Genomic DNA, 19,067 nt, shown 5'->3' on the forward strand with positions numbered 1-19,067 from the left:
GAGCTCAACCCAGAATTCCAATGGGTGGCGGAGACTGCAGGAACTGTGGGATAGCTACCCACAGTGCAACGCTCCGGAAGTCGACGCTAGCCACGGTACTGTGGACACACTCCGCCAACTTAATGCACTTAGTGGGGACACACACAATCGACTGTATAGAATTGCTTCCTAAAAAATCGACTTCTATAAATTCAACCTAATTTTGTAGTGCAGACATACCCTTACACATTTCAGCCACAATGTTTGACGGACTCAAACCAAAGCCATGACCTGTACTCTGGGATGCTTAGAATGGACCTGGCTATTGTGACTTAATCCCTTCTCTAGCTAACGCTACCCTAGGGCAGTTTTTTTCAGACTCTCCTTTCCAGTTCTCTGATCAATGTTTTCTTTAACTAACTTTGCTCCGTTTCCCCTCATACCCTTTCTAGATCTAGCAACTGGAGATCTGCTGAGACATGTAGAAGACTAAATCTGCATCTTCAGGGAAATTATGCCAATTTACACTAACACAGCTGAAACTAGAGGTAGCCCCATGAACAAGTTAGTAATGAAAGAAAAGGCTTCAGGGCAGTTTAAGAGCTTGTGGTAAGAAAAAAATCAGGCATTCTCTGTCACAGTGACTTGCAGGAGCTGTTCAGATAGAGGACTTGTGTTTCACTGTCATTCCACCAACTTAGCTCCTGTTTATTCCAGAGATGCATCAACTGAGTCATTTTATCAAACATGACATAAACTTTTGTAACAAACATAAGCCTCCAGGGAAAGTAGCAAAAAAGTAGGCGGGGATTCATCACAGCAAAATCAGTTCAGAGGAAATGACACAGCAGATGTTAAATTGACTTTACAGAGACAGAGACTAGAGGCAGCTGTGAAGAGACCATGGCAGGATTTCATGTCCGTAGTGTCCTGGTAACTGGATCCAATCGGGGAATTGGCCTGGAGCTGATCAAGCGTTTTATTGGGAAACCGAACCCACCAGAAGTGATCTTTGCCACCTGCCGGGACCCAGAGGGAGTGCGAGCGCAGGTGAGGAGCAGCTTTTTTACTTAGCTGAACTTTGTTTTAGAAAATGTTCTCCAAAAGGGCCTGGAATAAAAGCAGGTTTAGATGGCAGATCCCATGACTGAGTCTGTAACACGGTTTCCCAGCTGTATGTTCCCCTCCACCCCTGAAACCTCCTGCCCTCTTAAAACAGGGAACCTTGCAAGTTTCAGTAGGAGGCCTGATTTGGACTGACCCCAATTTTACCCAACCCTAACACTACTGGGCCAGATCCTCCACTGCCCTGCACCTTGTGCAGAGTGGGTGTGAGGTGCTGCCATTCTGTTAGCTCCCCCCAACACACACACAGACATTCTGTCCGCCTCTGCCCTCCCTCTGCACCCAGATCACCCCCAGTCATTGCTGCTCAGACATTGCTCCTACATTCCCCTTGACACTTATGCAACTCTACTGCTGCACCTTAACTATACGCAGCTCTAGTGCGCGTTGTATCACTCGCTTGTCCCCATTATCATGTAAAGTATTGGCCCCTCGCAGAGCTAGAATGTCACAGTTATGTTACCCTGTAATGATGGCAGGGAGCCTGGCACATTGCCCAATCAGATACCCGATTTGTTACACATCCATAGGCCTGTTATGCCAGGGGTCCAAGGCAGACCTGGCTGATGTTCAGGCTTGGCGTGGGGAAGGATTTCTGCCAGACCACCTCACCTCCTCTGAGACCCCAGCCCTCCTTCCCCAACAGTGCTGGGACCACCCGTTAACCCTTGATGTAGCTGTGGGGGAAGTGAGATTTGCCTGGTGTCCCATAATCCTTCCTATAGTGGGAGCTCTCCCTGTGATGCTTCTTCCTTTCTGGCTCCTTAGAGGGCATCAGATCAGCTATCTTGAGGGAGGTGCCCAGTATGATCCTGCCTCCCCAAATCTGCAAGAGGCTTTTCCTGGAGGGGCAGGCCAGCAGCCAATATCTATGGCTCAGTGAAGAATGGACATTTTGGTTTGCAGGCAATTCCTAAACCAAACCAAACTAAATAAATTGTTTTGGATCAAACCAAAAATAATTTCAATTTTCTTTCTAGTAAATGAGAAGAAAAACACTGAAGATCAAATGAAATATTTTGGTTGACCTGAAACAAAATATTTTGATTCTTGGCATTTTTCAGTAGTTTTGAGGGTTTTTTTTAAAAAAAATTAAAGGACATTTCTAAATAAAAGTAGTTTTTGAACTGAAAAAATGAAATATTTTTATTTTTTTCTAGATTCAACAAAACCAACACAAATTCAAAAAAATGTTTTGGTGTCACTGAATATGCATTTTAGCAACAAAAAAAACAGTTTTGGCCTTTTCCCCCCCAGCTCTTCCAATATCCCCAACCTGACCCCGGATCCCCATATGGCAGCAGCAGGGCAAGAAAGTGTGGTAGAGGTTCTGGGGAGGGGAAAATTTTGGTCTTCATATCCACCCACTCTGATTTTTTGGTTCCATGATGACTCATGCTGTTCCCACGGACTTCACTCAGAGCAGTGTCCTGGAGCTCCCAGGCATTACTGACTGCCAGCCACAGGGTCAGCTTCTGCTCTCTGTTAAGCTCATATACTCTCATTGAAATGAATGGGATTGTGTTGTGTGACAGCAGAATCTGTGCCATAGGGCTGTGTGTGTTCTCGATGCCAGGGCTTTGTCTGATGGGGTGATGCAGCATTTGTGCCTGTGTTTTCACTTAGGTTCCATAATGCAATTTTTTTTATTTTATTTTTGCTTCCAGGAACTAAAAAATTTGGCTTCCAAGCACCCAAACGTAGTGATTCTGCAGCTAGGTACGTCCTTAGTGCATCTCTCCTGCCAACCAGCATGCTGCAGACACTGCATGGCCAGCTCTCCGTTAGCTGCTTTCTGATTCGCAGTCTCGGCTCTATGTTCTCTATGACCCTTTCCACATCCATTCTTTTCCAGATTCCTAGCGCCTGACTAGATCATAATCACTAGTGCAGCTAAACAGACCACAACTTGTTAGTGCACTGCTAGTGTCAGTGGATCGTAGTTCCTCATTGCTGAACAATGCATAATGCATAAGAGGTGTTCTGCCGTTCATTCCAGCACGGGAGCAGGACTGGATCATGCTCACCTTTGTGAGAACTGCAGTGAGAGAAGATGACAAACTAAATCTCAGCCAAGCCTAGCGTCTGCGAGAACAGTCTAGATTGACATTAATAGGGTAGAATATGCCTGAATGTTCCTTATACAACATGCCCTAAGGTGGAGTGAGGCTGTCATAGCAACAGAACTCATCTACTAATCCATGACCGTACAATAGACCAAGGTGTTGAATATATTATGGAATTACTAAATAGAGATTAGGCGATTATGCTTGTCAGACCCATTCCAGTCTTAGTGCAGTTTCCCCGTCTTTTAATCTTCTCAAAAATAAATCTCCTTTGGCCTGAATATTCTCAACATTGGTCTCCATGCAGAAGTGGTTTGATTTTTTTGGTCTGTTGTTCATCTTCATGCACATACGGATTTGTTTTTAGGTTGTGGCCTGGGTTGAAAAAATGTCTTTGGCTAAAATGGTTCTGAATTTCAAAGAGGCCACTTGGAGTCACTGAAAGCCTGCTCAGGAGAGGAGCTGAGCACCTACATCTATTGGTGACTTTAACTAGAGTTCTCAGCACCTCTGAAAATCAGGCCCAATGGTGTCTCAAGAGAGGCACCCAAAATTAGTGGACGCTTTTGGCCAATATCATACAGGAAGTCTAAGGCAGTGTTGGGATCCTGACCACCTGGTTCCTAACCCAGTGTTTTAACCACAGGCCATCAATTCTAAACGAATGCTGCAGCTACAGGCTAGCTTTTTCAAACCCTAACATTTTGCTCCTAAATCCATATTTAGGCACCTGAATAGACATGATCTGGCTTTCAGTAATCGATCAAGCTATTAATATTCAGGTGCCAAAATATGTCTGTAGGAGCCTAACTTTAGCCACTCAAGTTTGACCATATGTAGCATAAAACTGAAACACAAGAACACTTGGAAGTTCTCAGCTGAGGTTGTCCATGATTAACATTCATGAACTTACAGTTCATTTGTAAATTAACACAAAGCTAGTTCTGAAAAACAGCTTCAAGTTGGCCAAGAGTCAACAGCAACCCTTTTCATCTCGCCTGCACAAAGCACCATCACATCCTCAGTTATAGAATGTGTAATAATATAATGCAGAGTTAATGAGGATAGATGCAGCCATGAAAGCAGACACTCCAAATCTTCCCTTTTCCCTTCTCTTCCCAGAAGATCCTTCCTTAGCTTGCATCCAGATCTGCACTGTTAGATGTAAGTGGCATTATCTGACTCTAACTTTGCACTTAAGATCTACTCAATAAACTCTTATTGCACTGAAGTCCCCAGTTCAGTAACCTAGTTATGTTGCCAGGAAGGCACAGGTCAGGACTGGCTTGTTGTCAGTTAAAAGAGCCTTGGCACTAGAAAGATGACCTTCCTGGAAATACTTTATGAACTTTTCACCAGCAACAGGAAATCCCTGGCAGGATTTGTGCTCCCTGCGTCACCTCAGCAATGGAGGGCACATTCTAACAGTAAGGTGGCTAAAATTGGGCTTCAGGTTCTAGGCGATCCATCAGTGTTAGGAGTGAGCCAGGCCTCTGCTCAACACACTAACTGAATTCGCTGTCAGCTGTTTCTAGAGACAGGGTTTGAACCATGCTTATAGAGCTGAACCCTTGTTAGGAGAAAGACCAGGTGGAAGATCCTTGAACTATTAGAGATGTGAAAATACAGGATGTTCTTGAAAGATCACCAATTGTTGCTGGACTATGCTAATGTCTGGTTTAATCAGGATGATCTTTTATCTGACATGCCTCCCATAGCTCCATGGTCCCAAATCAGCATGCTCAGATTCTCAGCCATCTCCATCATGTGGGTCTGTGTCGTTATTTTCTTTAATATGCCACGGAAACCCACTCTCTCAATTGCATGCTTGATCAACTACATGTTTGGGTAGGGAAATCCAGGCTGGGGCTAGAGGATTCATTACAGATTATACCATGCAGCTTCGGCTCCATCTTTTCCTGTTCTAGCAGAAGTCAGATGAGAGGTGCACGGGCAAGTCTCCTGCAGAGGAATCCCAGCTGAGCAGAATCCTTTGGGCGAATGGGATTAAGGGCTGCTAAACTCAGCTGTCTGGGTTTGGACTTTGGGATATTTTCCTTTTGCTGTTACTCTGGTAGAAAAGCCCTGAACTTGCGGCCATTGAAGTCAAAGGCAAAAAGCACACATTGGCTGTAATGGTCCTAGAAGGAAGCCCCAAATGACTGGCAGCTTCCCCTGTATGTTCACTCTGAACAACGTCCCTGTAGCAAGGGCCCCACAGCACTCTGCTTACTATGCCTCAGCAATTCCAGATCAAATGTGCTCAGGATTTGATTTTCTAGCTGCCAGTCTCACCATTCACTCTGGGGCCTGAAAGCCAAGCACCAGCACGCGGATTAATGGGGTAGCACAAGCGGAAAGGAGGGCAAGATCTTGTCAGTCGAACTTTACACACACAGAGCGATGATGAAGTGTGAGAGGGAAGGAGCCAGCCTGACTCTCAGATCCCAGGCTAGCAGCTAGAATAAATGGGCTTGACTCTCATTGACACTAAGGCCCCTTTCCAGCGCTCTGGCAGCATCCAGGGGTACTAGGGTAAAACAAGACTCAAGTCCTGTATTGTTTTTTATTACTTGTAAACAGAGCACATTTGCTCTGACGTCAGAAAGCAACAAGCAAGGAGCCCCATTGAGCCATTGCACCAACAGAAGTTTTCAGAGCAGAGCAGCATGTTAACGTCAGTTACAGCTGGCAGTACATGGAAATGCAGGTAATGCTGCTGTGACTTTGTCTCTCTCAATGTCATTCTTGGCCCTCTGCCACATTCCCAGACCTGCTCCCACTTCCAGTTACAAAACTGTGGGCTGTTTAGATCTTGCAGACTAGAAAGGACATGGTGATTTTCTTGCCCTTCTGTTTTCTTTGCTTCTTTCCTAGTTACTGTGGTCTAACTTGTAGGCTTTGTTTCTCAAGTAACATTAAGGGGCTGACCCAACTCCCATTGAAGTCAATGAAAATTGGATCCAGCCCTGAATGCATAATATGAAAAGTTTGAAGAACAATAAACACCTCCTCTCTGAACCAGGTTGGTAAGGGGTCAAGCATCTCTATCCAGAACCCACAACTACCATAACTTTGGTGTATTTATTTCACATAGTGTCAGGAATGGAACTAACCCGTGCTTATAAGCAGTCCCGTATTCTCTCTCCAGAAACTACAGACTCAGCGAGCATCAAGGCTGCTGCAATAAAAGCTGAGGCGCATCTGGGAGGAACTGGCCTAAATTTGCTGATAAATAATGCTGGTGTTACGTCACCAAGCACACTTGAGTCAGCCACTCCTGAAGATATGTTAAGCGTCTATAACACAAACGTTGTTGGGCCACTGTTAGTGACCCAGGTAAGATTCCACTTTTGGCTGAGAATCCTAAGGCTGGATTTTAGTTTTAAAAGCAAGATAATTAGCTGAAGAGATCTAGAATTTCACCCGCACCCCCAACCCGCATTTTAAAAGGAAGTGGCCCATTTGTTTTCATTAGACTAGACTTCTCTGTGTTCTAGTAAAGCCCAGAGGTTCCAGTCAGGCTCAGAGCTCTATTGTGCTCAGTGCTGTACAAACACAGAGGTGGGGGGCGGTTGTCGGGGAGGTGTTCAGAGGAACAGACAGACACAGACCCTGCAGAAGAGTCTGAAGCAGTTGAGGCTTCCTAAGGCTTCCCCTGAATGCTTAAATGATACAAACCTGCACATAGACCTGTTGTATTAAATACCCTCTCTGTTATGCTTTGCCATGTTCCTGCTGCAAAGCCTTTTCAGAAGGCTCTTTTGGGGCACTGTATTCACCACTGCTCTCAGCTCCCGAAGGGAAGACTTGCAGATGCAGCTGGGTGAATTACGGATTTCTTGGTTCATTGATAATTTCGAAAAGTCAAAAAACATTTTGCCTCCTACCAAAAATGGCAATTTTTGACAAATCAAAAACTTTTAAAAAGTCATTTCTGGTTAAATAAAACATTACAATGTTAAGCTTTTAAAATATTTTAAAATTTTTTAAACATAAAATTCAAGGAAATTTTGATCCAAAGTGATTTTGAAAAGAAAAAAGCAAAATGTTTCATTTTTTTTCAGAATGTTTTAGGGATTCTTTCCAAAAAGAACAATTCTGTGACATCAGCATGACTTTGTGAATTGTTTCATCATCACCACATTTGCATGTAGCACTGAAAACAAGTTTTGGTCCTAAAATTTTGCTCAGCTCTACTTGCAGGTGGTGACGCGGGAGATCACAGTTGGTGCCCAGGGGGCTGTAGCCTGAGCCTTGCTCTGAGAGCTGGGAAATCTCAGGATTCCATCCTGGGGAGGTAATGGCACGAGGTGTAACACCTGATGGGGGGCACTCAGAGACCAGAGAAGGTGCAGCTGCCCTGGTAACAACTGACTCGCTCCATTCACTTTAATGGGGTGACACAGGCCTAACAGAGAAGAGAATTTAGTGCACCCACTTTTTATGCCATTGGTGATCCAGACATTGCAAGCCTCATCTAGATGCTTATTATTTATCAGTTAGTATTATTTTTGCTTATTGTAGATGGACCTAGCATTCTACATCTGGTAACATACAAGGCAGAATAGAATGGAGTCCTTGCCCTAAACAGCTTAGAAATATAGTGTTTGAAGGCACAAACAGGTTCAGGACAGACAGTGGCAGGTGTCACTAGGACATTCTAGGTGATAGAAGGAATGGAGCAAGAAGGCTCAGGAATAGGTAACTGGGAAGCTGTTCCTAGCAAAAGAGGTGCTGTGAAGGCAGGTGGGAAATGGGGAGTGGGAAGAGGAAGCAAAGGGGGGAGCCAGTTGGGGGGAGCACAGGAAGTGGGACTCAGGTGCAGGCAGATTTAGGTCTGAGAAGCAGGCAAGTTTGTTAACAAGGACAAAGTGACCCAGTGTCTCCCCAGGCGTTCCTGCCCTTGCTGAAGAAGGCTGCCCAGGGAAGCAACCAGAAAGGGATGAGCTGCAGCAAGGCAGCCATTGTCAACATCTCCACTGTTCTGGGATCCATTGAGAAAACTCCGGAAACGTTCTCCTTCGTGCCAGTAGTCTCCTACCGCTGCAGCAAGGTATGTCTCCCCCAGGTTAACCAGTCATGGGATAGTCACTGAATCTCATATTTCTCAGCTGCTTAAGTAACCCCAACACAGAAACCAATCACAAAGTGCCAGGACATATGAACTGACCCAGCAATATTGGAAATCAAGGTAATAACCCTTCTAAAATAGCTCTATCTACTATCCCCTGAAACAGAGTGTATTTAACTCCCCTGGGAGAGGCTGGGTGTTTGTCCACCACTCATTACTACTCCATAATAAGAGAATAACCCTCCCTCCCTGCAACACCCAGCGAGGGAAGAGGCAGAGGGGGATGAAGAGCTGTTGGAGCTGCCCCCCTTCAGCCTTGGGGGGGGGGGGAGGTGAAGAAACCCAGGAGCTGCAGGGGTATAGTAGGGCATAATTGATGTGGGGGCAGAATTCACTGCAGGCAGGTGAATGGGAGATGTGTGTGTGGGAGATACCACACTTTTTTCAGACTCCATTAAGCACTAACTCTACATGCATGTTTGTCTATTTCACTCTGGGACAGCATGTACAATATCACTAAAGTTACCATTACATTCACCCACTTTTTCCTTGGTAGCATAACAGGGACCGTCCTCAACCAGTTACAATCAATCACATTGACCAGGCTCATTCTTAGGCAAGGTGGATGAGAAGCTACAAAGATATTGGGAGCCTTTTAGTCTCTCTTTGGGACGTTTGCTGCCCTCACAGGTTCCACCACACTTGGCTCCAATGCTGCTAAGTCTCTTGATCTTACAATCTCCTCCTGCCTCTGCCCCAGAGCTTGTAAATGCCCATCACCAAACAGCTGGGTCTTGCGCTCCCGACAGGCACGTTCTCACCACGAGCCCAGTGCCCAGCTTGGTGGAAATTTCCTCCCACATGTGCACACTGCTGCTCTCTCCAACAACCCAAGCTTTGTATTAAGACCAATATTTTTCATCCACCCTATTGCTCATCTGAAGGGTCCCAAGGTGCTGAGCAAACCCTGCAAATGATGCACATTATGTCTGAATCATAGAATCATAGAATATCAGAGTTGGAAGGGACCTCAAGAGGTCATCTAGTCCAACCCCCTGCTCAAAGCAGGACCAATTCCCAGCTAAATCATCCCAGCCAGGGCTTTGTCAAGCCGGGCCTTAAAAACCTCCAAGGAAGGAGACTCCACCACCTCCCTAGGTAACGCATTCCAGTGTTTCACCACCCTCCTAGTGAAATAGTTTTTCCTGATATCCAACCTGGACCTCCCCCACCGCAACTTGAGACCATTGCTCCTTGTTCTGTCATCTGCCACCACTGAGAACAGCCGAGCTCCATCCTCTTTGGAACTCCCCTTCAGGTAGTTGAAGGCTGCTATCAAATCCCCCCTCATTCTTCTCTTCTGGAGACTAAACAATCCCAGTTCCCTCAGCCTCTCCTCATAAGTCATGTGCTCCAGACCCCTAATCATTTTTGTTGCCCTCCGCTGGACTCTTTCCAATTTTTCCACATCCTTCTTGTAGTGTGGGGCCCAAAACTGGACACAGTATTCCAGATGAGGCCTCACCAATGTCGAATAAAGGGGAACGATCACGTTCCTCAATCTGCTGGCAATGCCCCTACTTATACAGCCCAAAATGCCGTTAGCCTTCTTGGCAACAAGGGCACACTGTTGACTCATATCAAGCTTCTCATCCACCGTAACACCTAGGTCCTTTTCTGCAGAACTGCTGCCTAGCCACTCGGTCCCTAGTCTGTAGCAGTGCATGGGATTCTTCCGTCCTAAGTGCAGGACTCTGCACTTGTCCTTGTTGAACCTCATCAGGTTTTTTTCTGCCCAATCCTCTAATTTGTCTAGGTCTCTCTGTATCCGATCCCTACCCTCTAGTGTATCTACCACGCCTCCTAGTTTAGTGTCATCTGCAAACTTGCTGAGAGTGCAGTCCACACCATCCTCCAGATCATTAATAAAGATATTAAACAAAACCGGCCCCAGGACCGACCCTTGGGGCACTCCACTTGAAACCGGCTGCCAACTAGACATGGAGCCATTGATCACTACCCGTTGAGCCCGACGATCTAGCCAGCTTTCTATCCACCTTACAGTCCATTCATCCAGCCCATACTTCTTTAACTTGGTGGCAAGAATACTGTGGGAGACAGTATCAAAAGCTTTGCTAAAGTCAAGAAATAACACATCCACTGCTTTCCCCTCATCCACAGAGCCAGTTATCTCATCATAGAAGGCAATTAGGTTAGTCAGGCACGACTTCCCCTTCGTGAATCCATGCTGACTGTTCCTGATCACTTTCCTTTCCTCTAAATGTTTCATAATTGATTCCTTGAGGACCTGCTCCATAATTTTTCCAGGGACTGAGGTGAGGCTGACTGGCCTGTAGTTCCCCGGATCCTCCTTCTTCCCTTTTTTAAAGATGGGCACTACATTAGCCTTTTTCCAGTCATCTGGGACCTCCCCCGATCGCCATGAGTTTTCAAAAATAATGGCTAATGGCTCTGCAATCTCACCCGCCAACTCCTTTAGCACCCTCGGATGCAGCGCATCCGGCCCCATGGACTTGTGCACGTCCAGTTTTTCTAAATAGTCCCGAACCACTTCTTTCTCTACAGAGGGCTGGTCACCTTCTCCCCATGCTGTACTGCCCAGTGCAGCAATCTGGGAGCTGACCTTGTGCGTGAAGACAGAGGCAAAAAAATCATTGAGTACATTAGCTTTTTCCACATCCTCGGTCACTAGGTTGCCTCCCTCATTCAGTAAGGGGCCCACACTTTCCTTGATTTTCTTCTTGTTGCTAACATACCTGAAGAAACTCTTCTTGTTACTCTTAACATCTCTTGCTAACTGCAACTCCAAGTGTGATTTGGCCTTCCTGATTTCACTCCTGCATGCCTGAGCAATATTTTTATACTCCTCCCTGGTCATTTGTCCAATCTTCCACTTCTTATAAGCCTCTTTTTTGCGTTTAAGATCAGCAAGGATTTCACTGTTTAGCCAAGCTGGTCGCCTGCCATATTTACTATTCTTTCTACACATCGGGATGGTTTGTTCCTGCAACCTCAATAAGGATTCTTTAAAATACAGCCAGCTCTCCTGGACCCCTTTGCCCTTCATGTTATTCTCCCAGGGGATCCTGCCCATCTGTTCCCTGAGGGAGTCAAAGTCTGCTTTTCTGAAGTCCAGGGTCCATATTCTGCTGCTCTCCTTTCTTCCTTGTGTCAGGATCCTGAACTCGACCATCTCATGGTCACTGCCTCCCAGGTTCCCATCCACTTTTGCTTCCCCTACTAGTTCTTCCCTGTTTGTGAGCAGCAGGTCAAGAAAAGCTTTGCCCCTAGTTGGTTCCTCCAGCACTTGCACCAGGAAATTGTCCCCTACGCTTTCCAAAAATTTCCTGGATTGCCTGTGCACCGCTGTATTGCTCTCCCAGCAGATATCAGGGTGATTAAAGTCTCCCATGAGAACCAGGGCCTGCGATCTAGCAACTTCTGCTAGTTGCCAGAAGAAAGCCTCGTCCACCTCATCCCCCTGGTCTGGTGGTCTATAGCTGACTCCAACCACGACATCACCCTTGTTGCTCCCACTTCTCAACTTTATCCAGAGACTCTCAGGTTTTTCTGCAGTATCATACCGGAGCTCTGAGCAGTCATACTCCTCTCTTACATACAACGCAACTCCCCCACCTTTTCTGCCCTGCCTGTCCTTCCTGAATAGTTTATATCCATCCATGACAGTACTCCAGTCATGTGAGTTATCCCACCAAGTCTCTGTTATTCCAATCACATCATAGTTCCCTGACTGTGCCAGGACTTCCAGTTCTCCCTGCTTGTTTCCCAGGCTTCTTGCATTTGTGTATAGGCACTTAAGATAACTCAATGATCGTCCCTCTTTCTCAGCATGAGACAGGAGTCCTCCCCTCTTGCGCTCTCCTGCTTGTGCTTCCTCCCAGGATCCCATTTCCCCACTTACCTCAGGGCTTTGGTCTCCTTCCCCCGGTGAACCTAGTTTAAAGCCCTCCTCACTAGGTTAGCCAGCCTGCTGGCAAAGATGCTCTTCCCTCTCTTCGTTAGGTGGAGCCCGTCTCTGCCTAGCACTCCTTCTTCTTGGAACACCATCCCATGGTCGAAGAATCCAAAGCCTTCTCTCCGACACCACCTGCGTAGCCATTCGTTGACTTCCACGATTCGACGGTCTCTACCCCGGCCTTTTCCTTTCACAGGGAGGATGGACGAGAACACCACTTGCGCCTCAAACTCCTTTATCCTTCTTCCCAGAGCCACGTAGTCTGCAGTGATCCGCTCAAGGTCATACTTGGCAGTATCATTGGTGCCCACGTGGAGAAGCAGGAAGGGGTAGCGATCCGAGGGCTTGATGAGTCTCGGCAGTCTCTCCGTCACATCGTGTATCCTAGCTCCTGGCAAGCAGCAGACCTCTCGGTTTTCCCGGTCAGGGCGGCAGATAGATGACTCAGTCCCCCTGAGGAGGGAGTCCCCGACCACCACCACCCTCCTCCTCCTCTTGGGAGTGGTGGTCGTGGAACCCCCATCCCTAGGACAGTGCATCTTTTGCCTTCCAATCGGTGGAGTCTCCTTCTGCTCACTTCCCTCAGATGGGCCATCTAGTCCACTCTCCGCATTAGTACCTGTAGAGAGAACATGGAAACGATTGCTCACCTGTATCTCCATTGCTGGTGCATGGACGCTCCTCTTTCTTCTTCTGGAGGTCACATGCTGCCAAACCTCCTCACAATCCTTCTGTCCCTGCTGCGCCTGCTCTGAATCTTCAGAACATTGTCTGGTGCATGCAAAAGCTCAAGCACCTGACTTAGGCACCCATACACCCCAACACAGGTGCCTGCAGATGGCTTGTGTATACAGCATGTTGGAATCTTTCAAGGGTCATCTCAACTGAGAAACAGGATCTTTATTTCCACTGCTCTGCTGAACATGGCTAGGATTCCACACCCTCCTCCTGCCGAACTCCCATGGAAATGCCCCTCTTACCACTGGGCCTCCCTCTCCCTGCTCTGACCCACCTCCCATGGAAGGCTCCTTCTTCTCTTCTCCCCTCCCCTGCCTTTCCCGTGCCCCAGGATCTTCTTCCCCTGCCACTGCAGCACTTCCCCCCTCCCCCGACCCTGGCTGAATCCCTCAGTTCCTGGTTATTCAGGCGGTGAATGTTCATCATTCCCAGATGCAGCGTCCCACACACGCAAATGAGCCGGGTTTGGTGGGTTGTGCCTGGGGGGTGCTGTGGTTCTGCTTCGGCTCACCATGTGCTTCGCCTCCAGGCAGCGCTAAACATGCTCACAAAGTGCCAGTCGATGGGATACAAGCAAGATGGGATCCTGTGCAGTGCGCTGCACCCGGGCTGGGTGAAAACCGAGCTGGGAAGTGCTCAGGTAGGTGGGCTAATGACCTTCCAGGTCAACATGCAGGTAACGATACCTCCGAGCAGAGAGATTGTGTTGGGAATGATGGGGATGCTCCTGCATTTCCTGTTACTCAGCCTCACAAAACCAACGCATCTCAATCCTCTTGCTGCTGCGCAAGTTTGTTAGCAGGAAAATCTGTCTAGACACAGATACTTAATACAGCAGTAATGAAATGCCTAGGAGAAAAATACAACATTCACAGAGGTATCAGCAGTCTCCAGGCCACATCATTCACAAAAACAGGCTTCTGATGCAGGGAGAAAGAGCCTTCTGCAGGACACAGTATTCCTGAGGCTATTCAGGAAATCCAGGACAAGTGCATCTCCACCCGACCTAAGCAACAGTGTGCGGCTAACACACACCACTGCCAGTGTTTCTACGGCTGTATCATGGAGACCTGCTCTGGGCAGGGTTAGACAAAAGGATGGTAAAAATACCGTGGGCCACTCTGCTTGTAGCTTCCACCAACAGAAGTTGGTCTGAGAAAAGAGATTACCTCCCCTAGCTTGTCTCTCTCGTGCAGGCCAGCTGACAGCAATTCCGGGCCCCAGGGCACCCTCACTCACTTTCAGCAGGCTGGGGCAAGGGGTTGGGGTGCAGGCTCTGAGAGGTAGTTTGGGCATGGGAGGGAGTGCGGGGCCGGGCTCTGGGAGGGAGTTTGGGTCAGGAGGGGGTGAGGGGTTGGGCTCTGGGAGGAAGTTTCAGTGCAGGCTCTAGGCTGGGGCAGGGGGTTGGGGTGTAGGAGGGGGCCAGAGGGTTAGTGCTTACCTTGTGCGGCTCCCGAAAGCAACCGACACACTCCTCTGGCAGCAGCTCCTAGACGGGGGGACAGGGGGTCTCTGTGCACTGCTGCCCTCAGGCACCACCCTCGCAGCTCCCATTGGCCACACTTCCTGGCCAGTGGGAGCTGAGGAGTTGGCATTTGGGGTGGGGGCAGCAGCACATGGAGATCCCCACCCCAGGGGCCACAGGGACATGCTGGCTGCTTCCAGCAGTGATAAACAACAAGCGCGAGCAGGAAGCCTGCCTTAGCCCCTCTGCGCTGCCAGCGGCAGCTGGGGGCTCCCGGGCCTCTGGGCAATTGCCCCCATTGCCCCCCCCCGGCCTGTCAGCAGGCTGCTCTTGTGGGCCAGTGCATGCTGGGGTGCTCACAATTCTTAGCACCGGAGAAGCTGAACTGGCCTTCATGCAATGGTGCATGTCTCAAAATGCAACCTCAGAGTCATCCTTACTCTATCTTGAAATCAGTGTTTTCCAACAGTATGGGCCCACCATTTCTATGTATTTGCAGAGCTCCCCCTGTCTGTTTGTCGGTCTAGCCACTGGGATTTCGAAAATGTTAACCATGGGTGTCACTGGCTGGCTGAGCCTTTAAGGGGAGCTGGACCCAGCCTCACCTGTGGCAGAGCAGTTACACACCAGCTGAAATTGATCAGCTAGGGACCGGTGATTAGAAAAGCCAGCAGGTAGCCCAGTTGGGGTGGAGAGCTGCTAGGTGCAGGGAGACTGGTGGGAAGCCCCTGGATCAAGGTGAATTGCTGCTGGGAGCAGGGTATAACTCATTGGCAAGGGGCCTGTTGAAAGGAAACCTTTAGGGAATAGACAGGCCCCCTACAGAAGACCTCAAGTTATGAGGAAGGGACGCTTCATAGAATATCAGGGTTGGAAGGGACCTCAGGAGGTCATCTAGTCCAACCCAATGCTCAAAGCAGACCAATCTCCAACTAAATCATCCCAGCCAGGACTTCGTCAAGCCTGACCTTAAAAACCTCTAAGAAAGGAGATTCCACCTCCTCCTCCATTCCAGTGCTTCACCACCCTCCTAGTGAAAAAGTTTTTCCTAATATCCAACCTAGACCTCCTCCACTGCAACTTGAAACCATTGTTCCTTGTTCTGTCATCTGGTACCACTGAGAACAGTCTAGACCCATCCTCTTTGGAACCCCCTTTCAGGTAGTTGAAAGCAGCTATCAAATCCCACCTCATTCCTCTCTTCTGCAGACTAAATAATCCCAGTTCCCTCAGCCTCTTCTCATAAGTCATGTGCCCCCTAATCATTTTTGTTGCCCTTGGCTGGACTTTTTCCAATTTTTTCCACATTCTTCTTGTAGTGTGGGGCCCAAAACTTGACACAGTACTCCAGATGAGGCCTCACCAATGCCAAATAGAGGGGATTGATAATGTCCCTCGATCTGCTGGCAATGCTCCTACTTATATAGCCCAAAATGCCATTAGCCTTCTTGGCTACAAGGGCATACCGTTGACTCATATCCAGCTTCTCATCCCCTGTAACCCCTAGGTCCTTTTCTGCAGAACTGCTGCCTAGCCATTCGGTCCCTAGTCTGTAACAGTGAATGGGATTCTTCCGTCCTAAGTGCAGGACTCTGCACTTGTCCTTGTTGAACCTCATCATATTTCTTTTTGCCCAATCCTCTAATTTGTCTAGGTCCCTCTGTATCCTATCCCTACCCTCCAGCATATCTACCACTCCTCCCAGTTTAGTGTCATCTGCAAACTTGCTGAGGGTGCAGTCCACGCCATCCTCCAGATCATTAATGAAGATATTGAACAAAACCGGCCCCAGGACCGACCCTTGGGGCACTCCGCTTGATACCGGCTGTCAACGAGACATGGATCCATTGATCATTACTCATTGAGCCCGACGATCTAGCCAGCTTTCTATCCACCTTACAGTCCATTCATCCAGCCCATACTTCTTTAACTTGCTGGCAAGAATACTGTGGGAGACCGTATCAAAAGCTTTGCTAAAGTCAAGGAATAATACGTCCACTGCTTTCCCCTCATCCACAGAGCCAGTTATCTCCTCATACAAGGCAATTAGGTTAGTCAGGCATGACTTGCCCTTGGTGAATCCATGCTGACTGTTCCTGATCACTTTCCTCTTCTCTAAGTGCATCAGAATTGATTCCTTGAGGACCTGCTCAATGATTTTTCCAGGGACTGAGGTGAAGCTGACTGGCCTGTAGTTCCCCGGATCCTGCTTCTTCCCTTTTTTAAAGATGGGCACTACATTAACCTTTTTCCAGTCATCCGGGATCTCCCCACTCCGATCGCCATGAGTCTTTAAAGATAATGGCCAATGGCGCTTCAATCACATCCGCTAACTCCTTTAGCACCCCCAGATGTAGTGCATCCGGCCCCATGGACCTATGCTCGTCCAGCTTTTCTAAATAGTCCTGAACCACTTCTTTCTCCACACAGGGCTGGTCACCTCCTCCCTGTGCTGTGCTGCTCAGTGCAGTAGTCTGGGAGCTGACCTTGTTCGTGAAGACAGAGGCAAAAAAAGCATTGAGTACATTAGTTTTTTCTACATCCTCTGTCACTAGGTTACCTCCTTCATTCAGTAAGGGGCCCACACTTTCCTTGACCTTCTTCTTGTTGCTAACATACTTGAAGAAACCCTTCTTGTTACTCTTAACATCTCTTGCTAGCTGCAACTCCAAGTGTGTTTTGGCCTTCCTGATTTCACTCTTGCATACCTGAGCAATATTTTTATACTCCTTCCTGGTCATTTATCCAATCTTCCACTTCTTGTAAGCTTCTTTTTTGTATTTAAGATCAGCAAGAATTTCACTGTTAAGCCAAGCTGGTTGCCTCCCATATTTACTATTCTTTCTACACATCGGGATGGTTTGTTCCTGCAACCTCAATAAGGATTCTTTAAAATACAGCCAGCTCTCCTGGACTCCTTTCCCCCTCATGTTATTCTCCCAGAGGATCCTACCTATCAGTTCCCTGAGGGAGTCAAAGTCTGCCTTTTTGAAGTCCAGGGTCCGTATTTTGCTGCTCTCCTTTCTTCCTTGTGTCAGGATCCTGAACTCAACCATCTCAAGGTCACTGCCTCCCAGGTTCCCATCCACTTTTGCTTCCCCTACTAATTCTTCCCTGTTTGTGAGCAGCAGGTCAAGAAGAGCTCTGCCCCTAGATGGTTCCTCCAGCAATGCATCAGGAAATTGTCCCCTACACTTTCCAAAAACTTCCTGGATTGTCTGTGCACTGCTGTATTTCTCTCCCAGCAGATATCGGGGTGATTGATGTCCCTCATGAAAACTAGTAACTTCTGTTAGTTGCCAGAAGAAAGCCTCGTCCACCTCATCCCTCTAGTCTGGTGGTCTCTAGCAGACTCCTACCATGACATCACCCTTGTTGCGCGCACTTCTAAACTTAATCCAGAGACTCTCAGGTTTTCTGCAGTTTCATACTGGAGCTCTAAGCAGTCATACTGCTTTCTTACATACAATGCATCTCCTCCACCTTTTCTGCCCTGCCTGTCCTTCCTGAACAGTTTATATTCATCCATGACAGTACTCCAGTCATGTGATTTATCCCACCAGGTCTCTGGTGTTATTCCAATCACATCATAATTCCTTGACTGTGCCAGGACTTCCAGTTCTCCCTGCTTGTTTCCCAAGCTTCTTGCATTTGTGTATAGGCACGTAACATAATTCGCTGATGAGTGGCACTAGTTTTATGTGGAAGTCAAACCTGAAGCTCATAGAAAAGGGCCAAATTACAGACTGTGGGCATGGGTCAGGCCTTCCTGGACAGCAACCTATATACACATGGACATTAGACATGGAAAAGAAGATTCTTTAGGGCAGAAGTTCTCAGACCCCTTCAGGCGAGGAAGATCCAAACCAGTTTCAGAGGGTCACAACCACCCTCCCATCCTAGATGGCCAGATACCCTGGATTTCTTTCTGTTGGAACATGAGGTCACCATATGGAAGAGGCTGAGAACTTCCAGCCAGCCTTGGGTACTTTGTGCTTGGAGAGGAAAGTGCAGCTGTATTCCATCTCACACTCTGACATGAATGTTGCAGGCAGACCTGACGGTGGACGAGAGCGTGAGCGGGCTCATTAAGGTGATTTGTGAACTCTCTGAGAAACACCATGGTGTCCTGATGAGCTGGGAAGGAAACACCCTGCCCTGGTGAGAACCTGGCATGCAGGAGGAAGGAATCAAGCGGCAGCATCTGCGGAGCACTCTGGCACCTCTCTGTGCGTGCATCATGAATAAAAATCTCTACCTGAACTGGACCCAATGCTGAGTCTTCTGTTCCCTTAATTGGCTGCTGTTGTCTCTTCTCCTTCCATTGGTTGAGGGTTGCCAAGGTGATGGGGGGGGGTTTCAACCCCTCCCTTCCTTTCACCTGCCTAGGAGATGATGGGAGGGATAGCTCAGTGGTTTGCGCATTGGCCTGCTAAACCCAGGGTTGTGAGTTCAATCCTTAAGGGGACCACTTAGGGATCTGGGGCAAAATCAGTACTTGGTCCTTCTAGTGAAGGCAGGGGGCTGGACTCAATGACCTTTCAAGGTCCCTTCTAGTTCTAGGAGATGGGATAGCGCCATTTATTTATTATGTTCCCAGTGCAGGACTCTGTGGTTGACCCC

General features: G+C 47.9%; 1 protein-coding gene across 1 annotated transcript; it reads left to right on the forward strand.

Annotated features, from left to right (window-relative positions):
- The first annotated feature begins 693 nt into the window (after positions 1-693).
- Positions 694-18,707, forward strand: LOC128848648 (C-factor-like). Its single transcript, XM_054048690.1, has 6 exons — positions 694-1,029; positions 2,772-2,823; positions 6,322-6,509; positions 8,065-8,226; positions 13,509-13,619; positions 18,496-18,707. The coding sequence occupies exons 1-6, from the start codon at positions 883-885 to the stop codon at positions 18,607-18,609; spliced, it is 774 nt and encodes a 257-aa protein (XP_053904665.1). The 5' UTR covers positions 694-882; the 3' UTR covers positions 18,610-18,707.
- Positions 18,708-19,067: the final 360 nt, after the last annotated feature.

Source organism: Malaclemys terrapin, chromosome 14 (assembly GCF_027887155.1).
Source record: "Malaclemys terrapin pileata isolate rMalTer1 chromosome 14, rMalTer1.hap1, whole genome shotgun sequence".
In the NCBI taxonomy this organism is placed as follows: Eukaryota; Metazoa; Chordata; order Testudines; family Emydidae; genus Malaclemys; species Malaclemys terrapin.